Source organism: Blastomyces gilchristii, assembly GCF_000003855.2.
Source record: "Blastomyces gilchristii SLH14081 genomic scaffold supercont1.13, whole genome shotgun sequence".
In the NCBI taxonomy this organism is placed as follows: Eukaryota; Fungi; Ascomycota; class Eurotiomycetes; order Onygenales; family Ajellomycetaceae; genus Blastomyces; species Blastomyces gilchristii.
In genome coordinates, this window is record NW_003101670.1 from 262,010 (window position 1) to 279,877 (window position 17,868).

Sequence of the window (17,868 nt, forward strand, 5' to 3'; positions counted from 1 at the left end):
AAGAGGTCAGTATCTAGCTATTCTATATAGATAATGAATGAATACTCTTCTCTCATTTCATGAGTGAGAATAGCTGAAGTGATATCTCAGTAGTGTCTTATTATCAAGAAAGAGTAATCTGCTGACCTTATATAGAAGTGAGGTTCTTATATTCATCAATCAGATCTTTCTATGATATATTCAAATAATGTCATAGAGTGATTGAAAACTAGTTCAGACAGAATGAAATTATTCACATAAGATTGATAAGCCGTGTGAAACCGCAACAGGGCCTTGACGCGGCCGGGAGCATGATATATAAGATTATGAATAAAGATCTATAAATAGAAAGATATTAAAAGCTCTTCATTCAATATAAGATAGTATAAACTGAAGTATATAAAGTATGATATAAAATTACTCACTTATTTACACTCAGTGAAGTATTTATAATATTTATCTTATATATTCACTTTCTCAAAGTTGTATAAGATTTATTTGAAAAACTCATTTTATATTCATGAGAATAAATATTATTTTAAGTCTGTGAGATTTATTTTTTTATCAGTTATTTATAATAACTTTACTTTTTTATATAGAAATACAGTAAATTTTAAAACTTATTAAAATTCTGTTAACTATCTATCTATAAGTTTATATTTAATCTGATAATATAATTATATCTAACTTAGTTAGCTAATTACAGTATTATTTTTTCAGTTACTATTAAAGCTTAATAACTCTAACAGATCTCTTAGCTTAATATATTTTATACTCAGATTCTCATTCTGCACAGCAGTCTCTGATAATATATATACTTCTGAAGAGATTGTAAATAATTGTAATAAGATTTTCAGATTCAGTATAGTTATCTATCTATATAAATATTTAATCTTCTGCTACAGATTTAAGACCTGATTTTCTCTATTCTTATTAATAATAATAATTGTATCAGCAAAGCTCTTCATAGTGAATACTTAATTTATAATAAATATTAATTATTATTTAGTTTCTATCTCAGTCTATTACTGTATATACAAGATCTCAATTTCATTTAGAATTCTTATATATATACAGAGCTTCAATTTCAGTTTAATAATTTCAGTTACTTTTCTTACTATTTTAAGTAAACTCTCTGAGAGATTCTGTATATCTTTCAGTTCAGATAGTAGAGAAGAGTATTATTTATATTAACTAGAAGAGATATTTATTTCAGTGATTTCTTATTAATTATATAATGTCTATTATTATATCACTATCTTATTATATAATTTCTGTTATTATTATACAACTCTGATGATAATCACTCTCTCTTCTTTTTATTCTTCTTTTAAGTAGAAAGTGAACTTCTTTGAATCTAATTCACTGCTTTTATTTTCTTTCTCACATCTTATCTGTTTGTGTATCATACTTTGTCTGAATGTGAAGTTTTTTCTTAATAAGTGAAGCAGTATTAATTGAATACTCTTTCACTCATCACTTATTATATACTATCTTTTAAGACATTCTAGAATCACTCTGACATGATAACTATAAATTACTTTATAGATGGAATTATCATGTTCTGAAGAAGCCTGCAGTTCACACCAGTTTTTAGACATGCTATCAGATATCATTCAAAGGTTTCTTGAGCCAGTGTATGATTACAGGTGTACACCAGCTTCTTATATATTGTACACTAAATTAATTGGTGGCCGCTATGGCCCCTTTACATTCATAAGCAAGTTCGGAAGCGGCCGTGTTATTATCCGATGGTCGTACGTTCTTCTGAACCACAGTGCAGATATTGTTTTTTAAAAAAATTAGTTACTATGAAGTAATCAAATTAATGATTTACAGGGGAGGATGATGATGATGATGATGAAAATATTCAATTCTACTATATTGCAGTCCACCAGTAGAATCACTGTTTCCTAATGCAGACTAGCTCTGCAATAATTAGCACACCAAGGCTCGTGTGCTACAAAAACATTTTACCAAGGGTTTCAAGTGACCACCATGGAACCGCGTGAGCTTTTTGTGTTTCAACTCGTATAACTACCGCGACCACGACGCTCCTGTAGATAGCTCTTGGAGATAATCTTCCTATCTGCTGGCGTGCTCAATGCAATGTGTGCTGGGCAGAATGGAATAATTTCAAAGCCATTAATCAATCAGGCCCTCGCCCAGCCGCTACTAGAACTATACTATACCAAGCCAAGGGAGCCGCAACCGTCAACGTTTACCATCAAGATAACCTCTGCAAACACGACGACAAATCGCAGATCGGCACACGACCCAACATACCAATAATACCACGTTACAGCTTTAAATTACAGCCAATGGTGGATGGCCACATGCAAGCCGAAGCTTCCCGGTACAGCGTGACCAGGCACGTCATATTGGAGGTGGGTATATTAATAACTTGGCTGTGGCAGAAACAAACGCTTAAGCTAAGACAACGCTCAAACCTCCTGCAATCGTCATCCCCATCTTTCATTCTCCTGAACAACTCCTAAACAGAGTCTCAATCCCGATTTTCCCTTTTTAAATTTCTACATGCCTTCCAACTATCAAGAAGAGGGAAATATATCTCATTTTGTGAAACCAATATTCCTGTTCTGGGACGTTTGGATCTGATTCGTTGCTCATTCTCTTGCACCTCGACCGTTTAAGCTCTCTCTACTATCCGACTCCTAGATACTTGTTCCTCTAGGAGGCCAATCCCTTGCTTAGCTTATACTTATGCTGATAAAGAAAGGAATCCAGCCAATAGACTAATAAAGGTAAGCAATGCGTACACAGCACCGTTTGCTAGGAAACAGAGATCCTCGTATCAGCTACCCTAAAGACAACGAGACAAGGAAATAAACTGAAAATGGCGTCGCGGGAAGAAGAACGGAATCAGCGGGAGAAAAACTTTCTTTTTTAAAGGAATTAGGCAAATCAAATAAATACTAAAAGAGAAAAGCTTCAGTTTGGGGTAGAGAAAACATCGAGTTCCTCATTTGTTTTGTTTCCCCTATCGAGGAGATCCGGATTTGCTATGGTGCCTTGACTGTTCGCCCAAACACAGCAGAGAAACTAATTAAAACCTAATCACAATCAGCAGTTCCGTTCCTTTCCATTCCATTTGACTGTTCACAATTCCCAACCGAAGCGATGTCTACGAAGCCATTTCCTGTAGTTCCTCCCCGGCCGTCGCGGGCTCCCAATCCTCGATCACCTCCAAACCCCGAGATGCCAAAAGTGCCTGCTCGCCCGAACAATCGCCGCATTGACCGCTCTGCCTCTCCCAATTGCGATAGCTACGCCCCGTCACCATTAAACGAGTTGCCAGCTGGGTCGGGTACGAGACGCCGACACTCAAACGATGCCTCTAATACTCCCGCTCGCCCGCCTAGTGTTACCCTACCCTCGGTTGGCCAGGAAGGGATGGAGTATGAAGGTCTAGAATACCAGAATTCAAGCGCGGATAACAGGGAGAAAAGTCACGACCCTCCTATGGAAACACGGAATGTGAATCGCGACCTACATCTTCACGCTCCAAAGCCATCGTTACCAAGTTCCAGCGCTGAAGCGCAGGTGCGGGCCGTTACCCGAACAGATTCGCAACAGGCTGCCGCTGCAGGCATTGGGAATGTTGTATCCTCTCCTGACTACGGTGGTGCGGAGCGCTCGAGGCCCAGCCATATGGAAACCGACGGGTCTCGGCAGGGATCTTCTACTTCTTCAACAAATCGTCGGACATCCATACAGTATGGAGAGGAAGGAGGCATTCCTGAAATTGGCCAGCGCGTGCCTATGGATCCTAATGCAGGCGACGTGCAAGCGCCGTCGCCATCTCAATTTGGTGAACTTGGCAATGAAGGTGGACAACAGCGGCATGGGCGCAACCATCAGCGTACTAAAAGTGGTCGGGAAGCTTCCCTTCCACCGGGTAGCTATGGGCTTCGCGGCCACGGAGTACAACCAAGCGACAGGTTTGAGAAGGCGTGGTTTGACAAGCACCCTGATGAACTGGCACGCGAGGAGCAGTCCCAGTATGGACCGGGCCTGGGCCATGAGCGACCGGAATGCGCCTTAAGCAGCGATGATTTAAATAAAATCGTGAGGAGATCTGCAAGTACAGGGGTTGGTTTGGGTGAGATCATGCTTAAATTACAAGAACTATACGCACTTTTTCTGCTGGGAATGATTCTAATTCTTTACAGCAACTCATGCGAACGTTGTAGGCACACCGCAAGAAGAGCTGGCATACGTTGCGACTGACGAACTTGCTTCTCGGCTTGCATCTGCAGCTCCTGAGTCTCGCTTGTCTAAAGGTGAGTATCTCCAGTCGCAGGGCCTAGTAGAAGCCCCCATAAAGGAATCTGTTGTTGCTGGCGCAGCAGATACTGAACATAGTGTTTCGGAAACAGACACTCATGAGAAGGAGGAGGTAATCCATATTGATGAGCCGCTTCATAGCCAACACCACCCCGATGGCTTTGCCCCCGCACCAGAGGATCACAAACCACATGGCGCCCAGCCATTGGAGGAGCCTGGTTGGGCTGATGAAAACCCAAATGAAGCACCCGTCCTCGCAGCGGATGAAATTGAACCACGTGCAGAGCATTTACAACCTGCGATCTCGCCCGCTTTCGAGCTCGGCTCTCCCGGTGTGAACGCCCACAGTCGATCAAATAGCCGTACAGAAATCGCGCAAGTAGCCAGACCTCCAGTACTCAAGGTACTGTTCAACATTGACGAGCTTGTCCCGCAGCGGGGACGTGAGGAAATCCATACGAACTCGAAGACGTTAAAGAGTACGAACACTGTTCCAGACGATGACGAAGAGACGAAATAGTTACACCTGCAGAGCGATTTAAACGTCGTTCTGAGCAACATCGATTTCCTAGCAAGGATATTTGGGAAGATGCTCCGGACAGTTTACAACTGGAGGCTACAGTCACAACGCCCGATGTCCCAAGTAAGTCTAGCGATAACGAGAAGTCCCCGTTAGAGCCTTCAGAGGAGGAAGCTTTGCAGAACAAGCGAACAACGTCTTCAAAGCCCAGTTCCCCGTTAAAGGAGCTTCAGAGTCATCTTGAGGATGAAAAGCCGCCTAGGGCGGAATCCAGACAGCGGTTCCCGAGTAAAGATGTTTGGGAGGATGTTCCTGACAGTCAGCGGCTTGTAACTACTGTTCAGACGCCTCAGGAGGGAGAGAAGTCGACTTCCCCTGAAAGCCCAACGAAACCTGCACCCACCATTCCTGCGCGACCTTCAAAATCGATAAGCCCCGTAGAGGGAAAAGCCCCAAGCCCAGCTGAGTCTAGAAAACCGCCTACAATCCCTAGCCGTCCAAAACCTAAGCCCCCTGCACGACCAGCAAAACCGTCATCACACAATTCTGACGAGAGCATAACAACAACCGTATCTGCTGGCTCTCCTGATGCTCTGGCAGCACCGCCATTCGTAAAGCCAAAACCTCCTATTCCCACTCGACCTGGTGGGTCCAAAATCGCTGCTCTGAAGGCCGGATTTCTTTCACAATTGGAGGGTCATCTGAAGTTGGGACCGCAAGGCCCTAAACCTCAAGAAAAGAAGCCCGAGCCCGAAGAAACTGTTGAAAAGGTGCCTTTGAGCGATGCTAGAAAGGGTCGAGCGAGGGGTCCAGCGAGAAGAAAACCCGCTGTTCCAGTTGCAGTAACCCCTGCAGAACCCGTCAGAAAGCCAGCTCCAGCTCCCCCCAAGATCAAAGTCGTGAATGCATGGAATGTATGGCGGATCGGGGGAGATGGGGTTCTCGTTGTAGGCGACACCTCCCCCGCCAAGGCTAGATCTGCATCACCACCAGATTTACCTACTACCACAATTCCCGAGTCACAACCTAGCGCGCTTTCGGAACAGGCGGGTTCCCCCTCTTCTACTACTGCCACTACTGCCACTCCCACTGTACCCCAAGCTCCCGATACGAACATAGATATAGATGCGGGCTCTTCCCCCGAGACGACATCGAAACCCGCGCCGACGAAAGAATCCGATGAACCTGCTCCCGTTGCCCGCGACTCGACAGCGACGAGCTCGTCGTCACCATCACGAAATCCAGAACCCACCCCATCCACGTCAAGCCACGATGATGGTGATGGTGATGGTGATGGTGATGGTGACGGTGACGGTAATGGTTTAGAGGCAGAACCACCGCAACAAGAACCACTGGTCGAAGCTGAGGTAGAACCTGGCGATGAGACCCCCCTTGTGGCTGAGCCTGGTCAGGAAAAGTCCGGTTCGCCGGCACTAGATGATGCAGATGTTGTTGAGCAAACTTCCGCACCGACTGAACCGCTAGAGAAAAGTGCTTCGGGAACTTCAGACTCTGCTGGTACTAGTTCGTAGTAAAGGTAGGTGGGTTGGTTGGATTGGTGTGGATTGGGAGATGGGATGAGTGTTTTCATTTATGAACAGATCATTTTCCCTTTTCTCGTTATTTTCTCCACCCCCTTTTCTCCCCCAACTTGTCTTGTCTCCTCGCTTATTGACAGCTGACTCGAATGCACATAACACTTCTCTTCTAAAGCAAGGAAAAATAACTGGAAATAAATGTTGGGAAATCTCCTGATTCTCTAGAAACCATGTCATTTTGCACACAATTTACTTTTTGCTCAATAATTAATTGTATTCATTAACTTACGTTTTTTCTCTTACATCCAAACCATTTATTTATCTTTCTTGACCCGCTTCTAGTTTCCAGTCTTCCTCTCTCCCTTACTTCCCTCCTGCTTCCCTTAACTTACAACACGTTAATATGTTAAAAATAGCCCACCACTTGGATAAAATAAAATAATAAAACGGGGGCAAACTTGGTTGGAAACAAGTTACCTTAGCCACCAATTTCTTTTTGAAGATAGTAAAATAAACTCCTTTCCTCCCACCATCACTATTTTACGCTGTCAGAAAGCCTATACATATATCTCCGTTTGGATTTACGATAGGTAGTTAAGTCGAAGCAGTTGTATAGTGAACTTTAGGCATCCGTGTCCTCTGTCTCTCTTGTCTCTCTCTCGCCCCTTTTCCTTTTTCCCTCCATTCCCACCGCAACTCTTAAGCGATGCACAGCTCCGGTCCTTTCATAAGAAATGTGCTGTATGAAATCGTTTCATCGTGGTTGAATAGCTTTAAACTGGCCGTGTTTTGGATTTTGGGTTTTGATGTTTGGAAGGTTTAAGTTAGCTAGTAGTAAATAGTAAACTAGTTAACCTACTATATATTATAGTTAACTATCCTGGTAAAACCCGGACGAGATAGCTATTTCCATCCGGGTGAGAGTAGCCCGGAGAACTTATGTACATGTATGTACACACACATATGTACCGATGCAGATATATCTAATATATCTGAGTAAAATGAATAGAAACGAGACGAAAGAAAGAAAGGTCAGTTCCGCGATTGTTATTCTCAGCTGGGGAAGAGAGAGAGGGAGAGGGGAGAGGACAAATGTGGGAGGGTTATGTATGTATGTCCGTGACGTAGAAACCCACGGGAGGGAGGGAGGGAGGGGTAGGAAGAGATAAAAACAAAACTGATTTCAAAAAAGAGAACTAGATTTGAAGCGAGTCGCAATTGAATTCCAAAAAATGTGATGCAACGCATTTATTATGAAAATCGAACACACATACACACAACCCCCACACACAAACACACAAACACACGAACTAAACGCACGTACATGATGATCAGGAACGATAATTAATGGGTGGATGATAATGGAAACGAAACGAATCGTAATCGAAGCAATAAGAGCAAAAACAATTCTAATCAATGCATGCATACAAGCTCCAACAAACCACCCAACCAACCTGTTGAACCGCCATCCTTGGGAGAACGACCAAAAAAAGGAAAGAAGTTAATGATTTCAAAAGGGAAACGAAGCAAGCACACAAAAATTTAAAGACGCCACGCACGCCATGCCACGCCACGACCGTGCCTTGCCTTGCCTTACCTAGGAACAAAAGGAAATAAAACTGCAGGTGCAGAACAGAGGCACCCAAAAAAGAAATGCCTCCCCACCAAAAAGGAAAGGAAGAAAAGAACTAGGACGGAGGTTTCTTTTGATAAGAAAGAAATAGGTAAGGCGGCGAATTTAGGAAGAGTGAAGCGTCGCTTTCCGGCATATTCGTGATGAATCCACCGATATGCTATCACCAACCTGATATAAAATAAGCAGGTAACAGAGAAAAGAAAAGTGTATATATATATACCTATGTCCAGATCCTGGTACTGTACAATGGCGGCGTACCCCTTCGTAGCAAGGGGGGTTAAGAGAGTGTCCATAGGAGATACAACGAGAAATAAAAAGGGGAGAGAGGGGGGGGGGGGGGGGGAAGGCAGACAGAAGCCCATCGTTATATATATATGAATAGATATCATTTCCGGAAACTCTCGACGCCCAAAATCGGGATCTCCCCCTCATCGGCGGTCGGAACACCCTCATCGCGTCGTCGTGCGAAGAAATTATCACACTCGCAAACAACCAATGCCCACTCCGCCAGCGCGCGACCGGGATATTTACTCGCTACGAGCGGGTGATATTGGTATTGATATCCTCCGCCCGCGTCTGTGTGGGATTCGAAGGCGGTGAAAACGGTGAGGTTAGGTTTTGGAGCGGGAGAGGGTGTGAGCACGGGAGCCCCAGGGGGGGTGGCGAGGCCGATATTTGAAGGGTTGGCAAGGCTAGAAGCTGCAGTGGTTGTTGTGGTTGCGGTTGTTGTTATTGAGATGGAGTTTATCTCGGCGCCTTCGCTGTCTGAGCCGTCGTCGGAGTCGGTTCCGGAGAGGGAGTTAGAGAGGGAGCCATCGGCTGAGTCGGTTTGTTTGGTGTCATTCGTTCGAAGTGACTGGAGGAAAAGTTGGGTAGGGAGCGGGAGGGCAGGTGGGAACAGGCGTCTGTCCTTGGATGGCCATCTGACACGATCGTTCCACTGTAGTGAGAACCTGAAGGTGTATTTTGGCTGATTCTTCGACGGAAATAGTCGGGATTCGTGTTCCAATGGCCCTCCCCTGGGGTTTGAGTCGCTCGTACTGTGTTCGCTTTCGTCATGGGTACTCTTCGTTGGCGTTACCTCCCCTGGTTTCAAGTTGGAGGAGCTCGTGAATATGGTTTTTAGTGACCTCCATCGCTTTTTACTAGACGATGAGGGAGACTCGGAACGGGAATGATTGGGCTCGATGTCTGGTAGCGATCCGTGGCTTTTGTACGCTGATGGCTGACTGGAAGAAGTTGATGGTGGGATAATGTTGTCCAAGCAGACAAATAAGGAGGAGGCGGGCTGGTAGTCATTCCTGATGATAAGGATTCGGCGCCCAGGCGCTGGACTACAAGGTGCAGTCGACAACAGCGGGGTCAATTCTCTCTCAGCCTTTGACTGGCGAAAAAGGAAGTAGCTCCAGATTCCAGAAAGCCTGTCCAATAGAAGATTGTATATACGCCTGGAGGGTGCAAGTTATATTAGTCACTGGCCCATTAATTTGGGAATTTTCAATTGTTGGTACTCACAAATCCAGCGCAGAGGGCTTTCCTTCACATCGGGCCAGCCGCCAGCATAACAGCCTGTGGAAATACGCGCGAACCATTGGGCTCCAATGATTGAAGTACCTATAGAAATAGGTTTCGTTCAAAAGTATTCCCACGCACAACGCTTCTCTGAGCTCATCCACCCGGTTTATCTCGTCCCAGGCAGCGTAAATGAAAGAGAAAACCCTCACTTCTGTGAGGGAGTTATTACTTTTCATCATTTGCTTGCAGACATCTAGCCAAAAGTTCCAGTCTAGTAAGTCCGGTTGCTGTGTTGATTCACAATAAGGCGGAATTACCGAAACGAGCTCCTCTACGAAGTCGAACAATACAAAGCATCCGTTATGATCGAAGAGAGAAATTTTCTTCGTCGCGACCTTCAGGATTGCGCAAAAATTTTCCACAAACATTTGCTTTATAGACAGGTCAAGGGACCGATCTGTGACGATGTCCTTTAGCAATAGAATGAGACGATTTTCGGACATGACGCGCAGCGAATTCGCCGTTCCCAAGGGTATGGCGGAAGCAGAAGCATCCGTACCATCGATGAAATCTTCGAATGTCGTTGATGTTGGTGCATGAATATTATCCACCACTGAAGCAGTTGACTGTTTGTTGACAGTATGTTCCAAAACAGTCATTATCTGCGCATGAACCGAAAGAAGTCCTGGAACAAAGACATATTTCGATCTTTCGCATCCAAGGGGTAAAATTCCCGCAACCAATATGTGGAAATGCTTGGCAAAAACGAAGAAAAGATCGGTATCTCTCCCTGACCAACGTGAAACCCATGGCCCTGACCAATTAACGTTGGTCGCACCTAAGGGAGGTTGCGTTTTCTGTCGAAGACAGCGGACAAGACTGGAATGAGACCTGAAACATAAAGATCGCAGAGCCACAGGGAAGTACGATGAGATGTAGTCAGAAGCTTCAAGGTTGGCTTTAGCGCTCCAGTCCACGTTGAATCCAATCAAAACCCTTCGGAGAGTATCGGGGGTGGTGTTCCACAGTCGCACGAGAATGTCCGCAACACCAGGGCAAAAGAAGAATGCATAAGCGCATGTCTTACCAGCAAACGTTACAAGACTAGCTGGAGTTTGCCTCATTGACAATTTATCAATACAATAGCCGATTTGTGATAGGAGATTTTGAGCGAAGATATTCCGGATGTTGTGGTGTATTGATTCGATGAGAAAATCCGTCCCGGTTGATTCAAGGGATGTGTTGGACCTGGAAATTGGGGCTGGAACGTGGGGTGCAGTAGGCGTAGAAGGTGACGGCGAATCATGCAAGGTTGGAATACGCCATTCCGGTCTTGTCATAATTCCAACAATGGCTTCCAGAAAAACAGGTCTATCCACTCCACTCAAAGATTGGCTATTTCTCCCATTGAGAATCTCGAGAAGTCCCGTCCACCATTTATTTAAGATATTTATCCGCCTATCAAGGTCTTCAGGCCGGAGAAACTGGGTGGATGGATGTTTGGCGTAGGATGAAAGAAATGGAAGTAGGGATGACCGAAGGACGTTGGCCTTGAGAGAACTATTTTTTGAACAAAATCTTTGGTCTTGTTAGCTGACATTATTTTTGGAGTTCGCGTTCGCCCATATTGACTTACTTTTGGTAGTCTGCATCGAGGCCTCTAAAGACAGACCAAAGCTCGTCCTTTTTCCGAGGCGGATCTACTTTGAGTTGGGGCAATTGCCCAGAACGCTTCTGGGTAACGGGCGGAATATCGTCATTCGATCCGGATGGAGAGGCTGAGAGTCGGTCTAATGAAACTCTCGCACGTAGTGAGGGAAAGGAAGGGCGTTTTTGAGAGTTAGAAGGATCCTCAAGTTTTGGTTTGGCTCCAGAGATGATCGATTTCCGACTACCTTTAACCAGAATGCTACTTCGTTGAGACTTTTCAGGAAGCTGTGCATATGGGCCCTGTGGTTTGGTGTGTGAATCTTTTTCTACAGTGCCATTTCCAATTGAATTGACAGAAGCTACACCATTGGACTTTGTAATCTTCGGCCTTATTTCCCTGGGGGCTGAAGGGGACGGAGACCTTGATGATATCCACGGCTTGCGAGCTAAGGTCGCAATTGTGCTTGACACTGAGCGTGATTTGGAGGCCCGTTCCATGGACAAGGTCTTGTCAGTGTCCCTCTGAGTTGACGATTTCGTTGGGCCTTGCACGTTTCCGTCAGAACTCGAATTGGCAAACTCCTTTACCTTTGATCTGTCATTTTTTAGGCGGATAGAGGCCTGGCGTAGAACTTTCTTTCCAGTCATAAAGCTATCTTGGTCCAGTCTAACTGGATTTTCCGACAACTGCGGTAGATTCGTTTCTGAAAACGTCCTCTTTACATCAGATTGGCTCACATTGGAACCCAGTGCAGGCAGATGGTTATAGCTGGCGGAACGAGGGAAAGGAGAAGCAGCGTCATGTTGAACCTCCGAGGCCGAAGGCATGCTCTCAAAGGAGAACAAGACCAGGTTGAACGGAGGAGGAGTATGTATTAAGATCAAGGAGGTTCCGGAAGATATGGAAGCCGGCGGAGCTCAGCGGGATCAGAGAGAGGCCAGCTCTCCGCCGAGAAGAGTCGTTTAAACCCGTAGAGTCAAAACCATTGGTGGGATTGAGACCAGTTTTATCACGGCGTACCGAGGTACCCGAGGAGTTTCCTCTTTGGGGAATCGATTCGAAACGCTCTCTCTGTAGGAGAAAAGAGTAACGACGGCGGTTTGAGCGGAATGGCGCAGGGATAGAAGAAGAAGAAGAAGAAGAAGAAGAGAACAGCTTAGATAAATGGAAGTCTACATAGAAGAACGGTGTAGAAATAATTGGGAGCCAGTTAGCGGAAAGATGATACAAGAATAGTGGCTTTAGTTCACCTTTCAAGAGTGAAACCAAGGAAGGCGGAAGAGGGTGACGCCGAACTCACGGTCTCGAAGTTTACAGGGAAGATGTGGCCGTATGGGGGTGATCAACTCTCATGCGGGGGGGGGGGTGGGGGAGGCTATGCAGTCAAGCAGCATTTAATGAGAGAGTGGCCAAAGGGCTGCGGCGGAGATGCATCAAAATGCTCTGCTGCGGCGAAGATACCCAGATACAGGTACCTAAGGTAGATAGGGAGGAAGACGGGCGTATAAAGAAAGTGAGGCAGACGGAACAAGGAAAAAGAAACACAAGAAGGAAAAGCGATCGGCGAGAAAATCGAGAAGTGAAACGAGGAAGAAATAATAGAAAACAAGAGGAAGAAGAAGAAGATGAAGATGAAGAAGAAGAGGTAGAAGCGGGCTGACGGGACAGCTTGTCGTTCAGTCCCGCGCCCAAGTCAAACCCTGGAAGCAGAGCATTCGGGTGCGTAGTTTGAATTTCTAGCCATGTCATCCATCCATCCCCACGTCAACCCCCAACCCCCCCCCATCTAAAATACATACACACTTACCTACGGAAGTATAGCGTCTCAATATCTCAAAAACACTCTAAGGCCCAACACATGCAGTGGTATGGTATCAAAGATAAGAATTATAAAGTAGTTAATTCTCTAGAATGATTAACTGAAAAACAACTTCGATTTTTTTTTTTTTTTTTTAAATATAGTTAGTATTGTGTTGTGTGAAGAAATTAAGTCTATTTAGTGTGTGCATATTAAATAGATAGGGTTGATATGGAGCCTTGGTTCCAGCCATGATCTGGGTTGATTTTCTAACCATGTTCAACTATAGGATGCCCTAGAACATCCGCAGTCATTCACTAGTTACTACTAATAATAATAAGAAGACTCTCAGAGATATTTTTTGTCATCGGCCTACGGACGGAGTGGGCATTTGGCGTGTTTGAGCCTCAGCCCAAAGCACCGCCCGCCTACTTAGCAGCGAACTAGCGGTTGATGGATTTAGCATTTAGTTAACGAAATCCTCTCTAGGCAATAATAGTTAACAATAATAATGGGGCATCCATCCAGCCCCGGAGAAAGCGATCTTCACGTCTTTCTCTATGCTATCCCTATCTATCATTTAGCGTGGATGTTGTCTTGGTTTTACATACATGTTTTGCCACCAATAATACATAATACATAATACACACCTGCGCCGTGGGCTTGTGGCGGCTGAGGTTGCGTCCACGGATACCGACCGATCCTGGGCGGAATAAAGGAATTCGAAGGAACAAGGAAAGAAAATATAATACGAAAAATTAGAAGAAGCGAGGACATAAAGAAAAAGAGTATGCACCTTACGCTGTATATATACCCTCACTCACCCTCGGCTCATAGTTCGTGAACTCGCAGCGTACAAATACCTCCTACATAAATACTAGTTACACCCTTGTTCGGATGTTGCTTGTTGCTTTGCACTCAAGGTTTTACAGTGTCTTATATTTAATAATTATTATTCTCACAAACCTTCCCCCCATGCCGGTCTTCCGTCATTGTTGGAGCATTGCAAGGACGGAGCAAAGCTTCTCACAAAACACACTGGCAATACATAAATATTTTTGTCTGATAGATAAAATATCCGAATGTTACCTCTTCCCCAAAACCGCTGTAGCTTGTTTTTCCCTTGTCCCAACCAGCAACGATGAACGAGAGCAAATGCGATTCAGATACGAGTCACTGCGCTGGCATTCCCATCAGCCCTACTCTACTTACTTACTCCCTTGACGTAACTATAATATTATTTACGGATCTGGCGGTTGTCACGTCAACCTGCCAACCAGCAAGCAAGCAACACGGCCCAGAACTCTCTTCTGTGGCTGAGTGCCGTGCCTGCAGAACAAACCAGTTTGAATATGCTGCCCTTTTATTATTGAAAAGAAAGACACGCACAAAAGGCGGAACCTTGGAAATCTAGTTCCTCCATGGGACTTCTTCCTTGTTTTCAGCTTAGGTGCTTTCGTTGCTGTCATAATATGAGTTAGTTAGTGCAGTCATTAGTTAGTTATCATTATTATATTAAATATTAAAAGACAACCTCAGTCAGATATCCCCCCGCACTCAGCCGAATGCCCAAAAATGCCCGCCATTGAAGAGGTAGTTTCGGTTGCAGCCAGCGATCGTTGTCTTAGTTTATTTCTCTCATTTTACCTTGTATTGGGCCGTGGATGTATGTCCTTAATAACATATTATATTGTACATGTACTCTACTGTACATTTGTATATAAGCAGTTCCCTGATGAAGCACATACGCGGCCGGGTCCGGTAATGTATTGTTCCCAATTTGAATAATATCCTTTCAGATTAGTACTGAAGTCGATATACAGAGTACTTGGTCCAGAAAGCCCACGGGTATGTCAGCCCCCCCCCGCCCCCCCCCCCTCGTGATCTATGAGAAACGTAGCTCGGCCAGAAAGATATGCAAGTTCAGTTAAAACATAACGATAAGCACGAAACACATAGAAAAGAGGAGGCGAAGGAAAGAAGAAAAAGAAAAAATATATTTTGAAGTGTATAGATTTACAGATTTCCGGTGTACATTCACACAAATACACAAGGTCTATGGAAAGGGCGCTCCTTTTCTTTTTTGTTCCATTCCCGGCAAACATGGCTAATTTAGTGAGCAGCAGGCGCCTCGTCTTCGTCTTCAAACCAGTCCTCCTCGACAGGGGCGGTCTCGCCGCTGGTCGCTTGACCTTCCACCTCAACCTCCTGTGTCTCGTATGCTTTCAGATCGGCGGCGAGGTTGGCCTCCTCTGGCGATGGAGGTGGCTTGGGAGCATTGAATTTCTGGACGTGCACATCGGCGTCGGATGGCTTGCTTGGTGGGACCTTGTAGGCACGAACTTCGCGGAGGTATAGATCTTGCACGATATCGGCTACGTAGTGATAGTAAGAGAAATTTCCGCGTCAGTTATTGAATATATGTCCAAAGTACCCGAGGCTGGGGCTCTTTCATGTTAGATGTAGAGATATATATATGTATATACCTTGTCTGATTGGGGTAGCGATGAAGGTGCGACGAGCGATCGTCAGAGGTTGTCGGGCCGTTCGGGCCAGAAGAGAGCGCTGCAGATTGATCAGTCAGCAAGAAACTCAATGGCAGTAGTATTGGGAGGTCAATGGCTCTTACCGATGCTCTGAGGGATTGAGACATCATTGCGAATGCGGGGGATGGAGACGACAAGACGTTGTTTATCGTGGCTACGCCGGGGCAAAGAATATCAGTCGTTGCCCAGCTGGTTCTCGTTAAGATCCGGATTGGGTTGTTGGTTGAAGACGCAGGCTTGGCACGCGTGCTGACTCAGCGTTGTGGTCATGTGATCTTCTTCGCCTCACTCCATCCCATCTGCCTAAATGAGCTTCCGCAGTCATCGACGGCTCAAAGACTCGACAACCATCTCTCAACCACGCCTGACTCTTCCACGTGTGAGTCTCTGTCGCTGGATATCCATCAGCTACAAGTATCACTGCATCGCAGCTGGGTTTGGACGTGTTTCTACAGCATCACCTAGTAGCTGGAATCCTTGTCTACATCTCTGTCGTGAATTTTGATCCTTCTTCACGCTCCGCGTCGCGGGGACTACCTGAAGTCCGGCTAGCCCACGACCGCCTCAGCTGGAGCGTCCCAAGCCTTCACCTCGAAGCGTCGGGAGCTTTGCGCCGGACGAGCTTGAGCACTGTTCTGTGTGTTTGAACAGTTCTTATCAGTTTCGTGAAAGGTAAAGCTGAGATAGATTTACTACCCTCTGGGTTATGTGGTTGTTCTGCATCTAAGTTGCTTCTTTCGCGAAGTCGAACAGAGAAAGATCCACACTCATATCTACCTCTGCCTGCCTTGCAAATATTATGATTTCTTGGATCTACATCAATAAAAGATACTACTTACTATTCGTTAATGAAGCTAACACGATGATGAAGTGATTAGTGGACGCATTATTCCAGTCGTCAAGACGTGGATATAAATTTTGCCACTCGTCCACTCCTTCTTCTTTCCTCGAGTTCTCTGGGCAATCGCGCCCCTGTTCTATTACAGTCGCCAAACTGTATTCGCCGTTGTTTATACGTGTTTACGCATCGCAGCATAACCTCACAGTTACTTATAAAACTATTAGAAGGCGCCAAAACGACCGACTCGGTGGGAAGAAGATTTCCAAGGGAAAGAAAATGACCGTTCTGGGGACTGGGATTCGAAATGAATCTGCCACACTGTGGAAAGAAAACCTCGCGGCTCACTTGATTTGCCCTGAATGCAGAGAAACTCCTCCAAATCTCGTAACCCCGGATTCCCACGAAACCATCTGTGGGACCTGTGGCCTCGTCTTGGCAGATAGAGAGATTGATCAACACTCAGAATGGCGTACCTTCTCGAACGATGACCAGAATAACGATGACCCCTCCCGTGTTGGAGATGCGGCGAATCCGTTGTTGAACGGCAACCAGCTTGAGACCCAAATCTCATATGGCGCTGGTGGTTCTCGAAGCCGCGAGTTGCACCGGGCTCAAAATAAAATGTCCAGTGAAAAGACCAACAAGGTTTTGATGGCTGCCTACAAGGAAATAGGTGCACTTTGTGACGGGTTTAATATCCCCAAAAATGTGGCGGACACCGCCAAGTATCTTTTTAAGATCGTGGACGACGCAAAGGCATTCAAGGGCAAGTCGCAAGATGTGATCATCGCCGGGTGCATCTTCATCGCTTGTCGGCAGTGTAAAGTTCCCCGAACCTTCACAGAGATATTTGCCGTGACGCGCGTTACCAAGAAGGAAATCGGGCGGATCTACAAGGCTCTTGAGAAATTCTTCACCGCTCAAAACTTAGAGCGAATCAATTCTGTGGTCTCGAGTGGGGGTAAGCTCAGGCTACTACACAACTCACCTACATTATTGAGTAAGAATACTAATTCTAACTTTCTGAAATTATAGGTGTACCTGATCCCAACGAGACATATACTGCCACAACGTCCACGAAACCCAGCGATCTTTGCAACCGGTTTTGCAATCTGCTCGATCTTCCGTTCCAAGTCACCAATGTCTCGTCTGCGTTGGCTGACCGAGTTACATCCACGGGTGATCTTGCCGGTCGATCTCCACTATCGATCGTGGCAGCTTCAATCTACATGGCGTCCTTCCTGATGGGACAGGGAAAGTCCGCCAAAGAGATCTCCAGCGTTGCTCACGTCAGCGACGGGACAATCCGTGGAGCTTACAAGCAACTCTATGCTGAGAGAGAACGGCTGATCGACCCTGCATGGATCAAGGATGGCAAGGGTGACATGAAAAACCTCCCTGCCAGCTAGATACCTCTATATCAATTGATTTATGGTCTTGATCGAAATTTGTCCCCCGCGAACTCGACCCATCGATTTATGGAAAAAAAAAAACTTGAGTTACGAGAGAAGTAGGCGGGAGGAATAATACTGAGAA

At 45.5% G+C, this 17,868-nt stretch overlaps 4 protein-coding genes across 4 annotated transcripts; 2 read left to right on the plus strand and 2 right to left on the minus strand.

Moving 5' to 3' along the window:
• Nucleotides 1-2,685: 2,685 nt before the first annotated feature.
• Nucleotides 2,686-7,123, plus strand: BDBG_06238 (uncharacterized protein). Its single transcript, XM_031722528.1, has 4 exons — nt 2,686-2,744; nt 3,068-4,102; nt 4,173-4,766; nt 4,808-7,123. Exons 2-4 carry the CDS (start codon nt 3,121-3,123, stop codon nt 6,337-6,339), a joined length of 3,108 nt encoding a protein of 1,035 aa, XP_031579319.1. The 5' UTR covers nt 2,686-2,744; nt 3,068-3,120; the 3' UTR covers nt 6,340-7,123.
• BDBG_06239 (uncharacterized protein) lies at nt 6,541-12,782 on the minus strand. Its single transcript, XM_002623345.2, has 4 exons — nt 12,448-12,782; nt 11,133-12,319; nt 9,497-11,074; nt 6,541-9,429 (listed from the first exon to the last, which is right to left on the minus strand). Exons 2-4 carry the CDS (start codon nt 11,972-11,974, stop codon nt 8,367-8,369), a joined length of 3,483 nt encoding a protein of 1,160 aa, XP_002623391.1. The 5' UTR covers nt 11,975-12,319; nt 12,448-12,782; the 3' UTR covers nt 6,541-8,366.
• A 1,697-nt stretch (nt 12,783-14,479) lies between these two features.
• BDBG_06240 (F-type H+-transporting ATPase subunit H) lies at nt 14,480-15,690 on the minus strand. The gene is made up of 3 exons (XM_002623346.2): nt 15,575-15,690; nt 15,432-15,510; nt 14,480-15,320 (listed from the first exon to the last, which is right to left on the minus strand). The coding sequence occupies exons 1-3, from the start codon at nt 15,599-15,601 to the stop codon at nt 15,058-15,060; spliced, it is 369 nt and encodes a 122-aa protein (XP_002623392.2). The 5' UTR covers nt 15,602-15,690; the 3' UTR covers nt 14,480-15,057.
• Nucleotides 15,691-16,608: 918 nt separating this feature from the next.
• On the plus strand, nt 16,609-17,741 carry BDBG_06241 (transcription initiation factor TFIIB; the record flags this gene model as incomplete). The annotated part of the gene is made up of 2 exons (XM_002623347.2): nt 16,609-17,293; nt 17,368-17,741. 2 exons carry the CDS (start codon nt 16,609-16,611, stop codon nt 17,739-17,741), a joined length of 1,059 nt encoding a protein of 352 aa, XP_002623393.1.
• Between the last annotated feature and the right edge of the window lie 127 nt (nt 17,742-17,868).

Coding starts and splice junctions, on each gene's coding strand:
- BDBG_06239 (XM_002623345.2), bottom strand. CDS start 11,974: ATGCCTTCGGCCTCGGAGGTTCAACATGACGCTGCTTCTCCTTTCCCT. Junction 11,075..11,132: donor CTCGATGCAGACTACCAAAA/GTAAGTCAATAT, acceptor ACAAGACCAAAG/ATTTTGTTCAAAAAATAGTT. Junction 9,430..9,496: donor AAGCCCTCTGCGCTGGATTT/GTGAGTACCAAC, acceptor TGCACCCTCCAG/GCGTATATACAATCTTCTAT.
- BDBG_06238 (XM_031722528.1), top strand. CDS start 3,121: ATGTCTACGAAGCCATTTCCTGTAGTTCCTCCCCGGCCGTCGCGGGCT. Junction 4,103..4,172: donor AAGTACAGGGGTTGGTTTGG/GTGAGATCATGC, acceptor AATTCTTTACAG/CAACTCATGCGAACGTTGTA. Junction 4,767..4,807: donor GAACTCGAAGACGTTAAAGA/GTACGAACACTG, acceptor GAGACGAAATAG/TTACACCTGCAGAGCGATTT.
- BDBG_06240 (XM_002623346.2), bottom strand. CDS start 15,601: ATGATGTCTCAATCCCTCAGAGCATCG. Junction 15,511..15,574: donor CTCAATCCCTCAGAGCATCG/GTAAGAGCCATT, acceptor ATCAATCTGCAG/CGCTCTCTTCTGGCCCGAAC. Junction 15,321..15,431: donor CGCTACCCCAATCAGACAAG/GTATATACATAT, acceptor ATCACTACGTAG/CCGATATCGTGCAAGATCTA.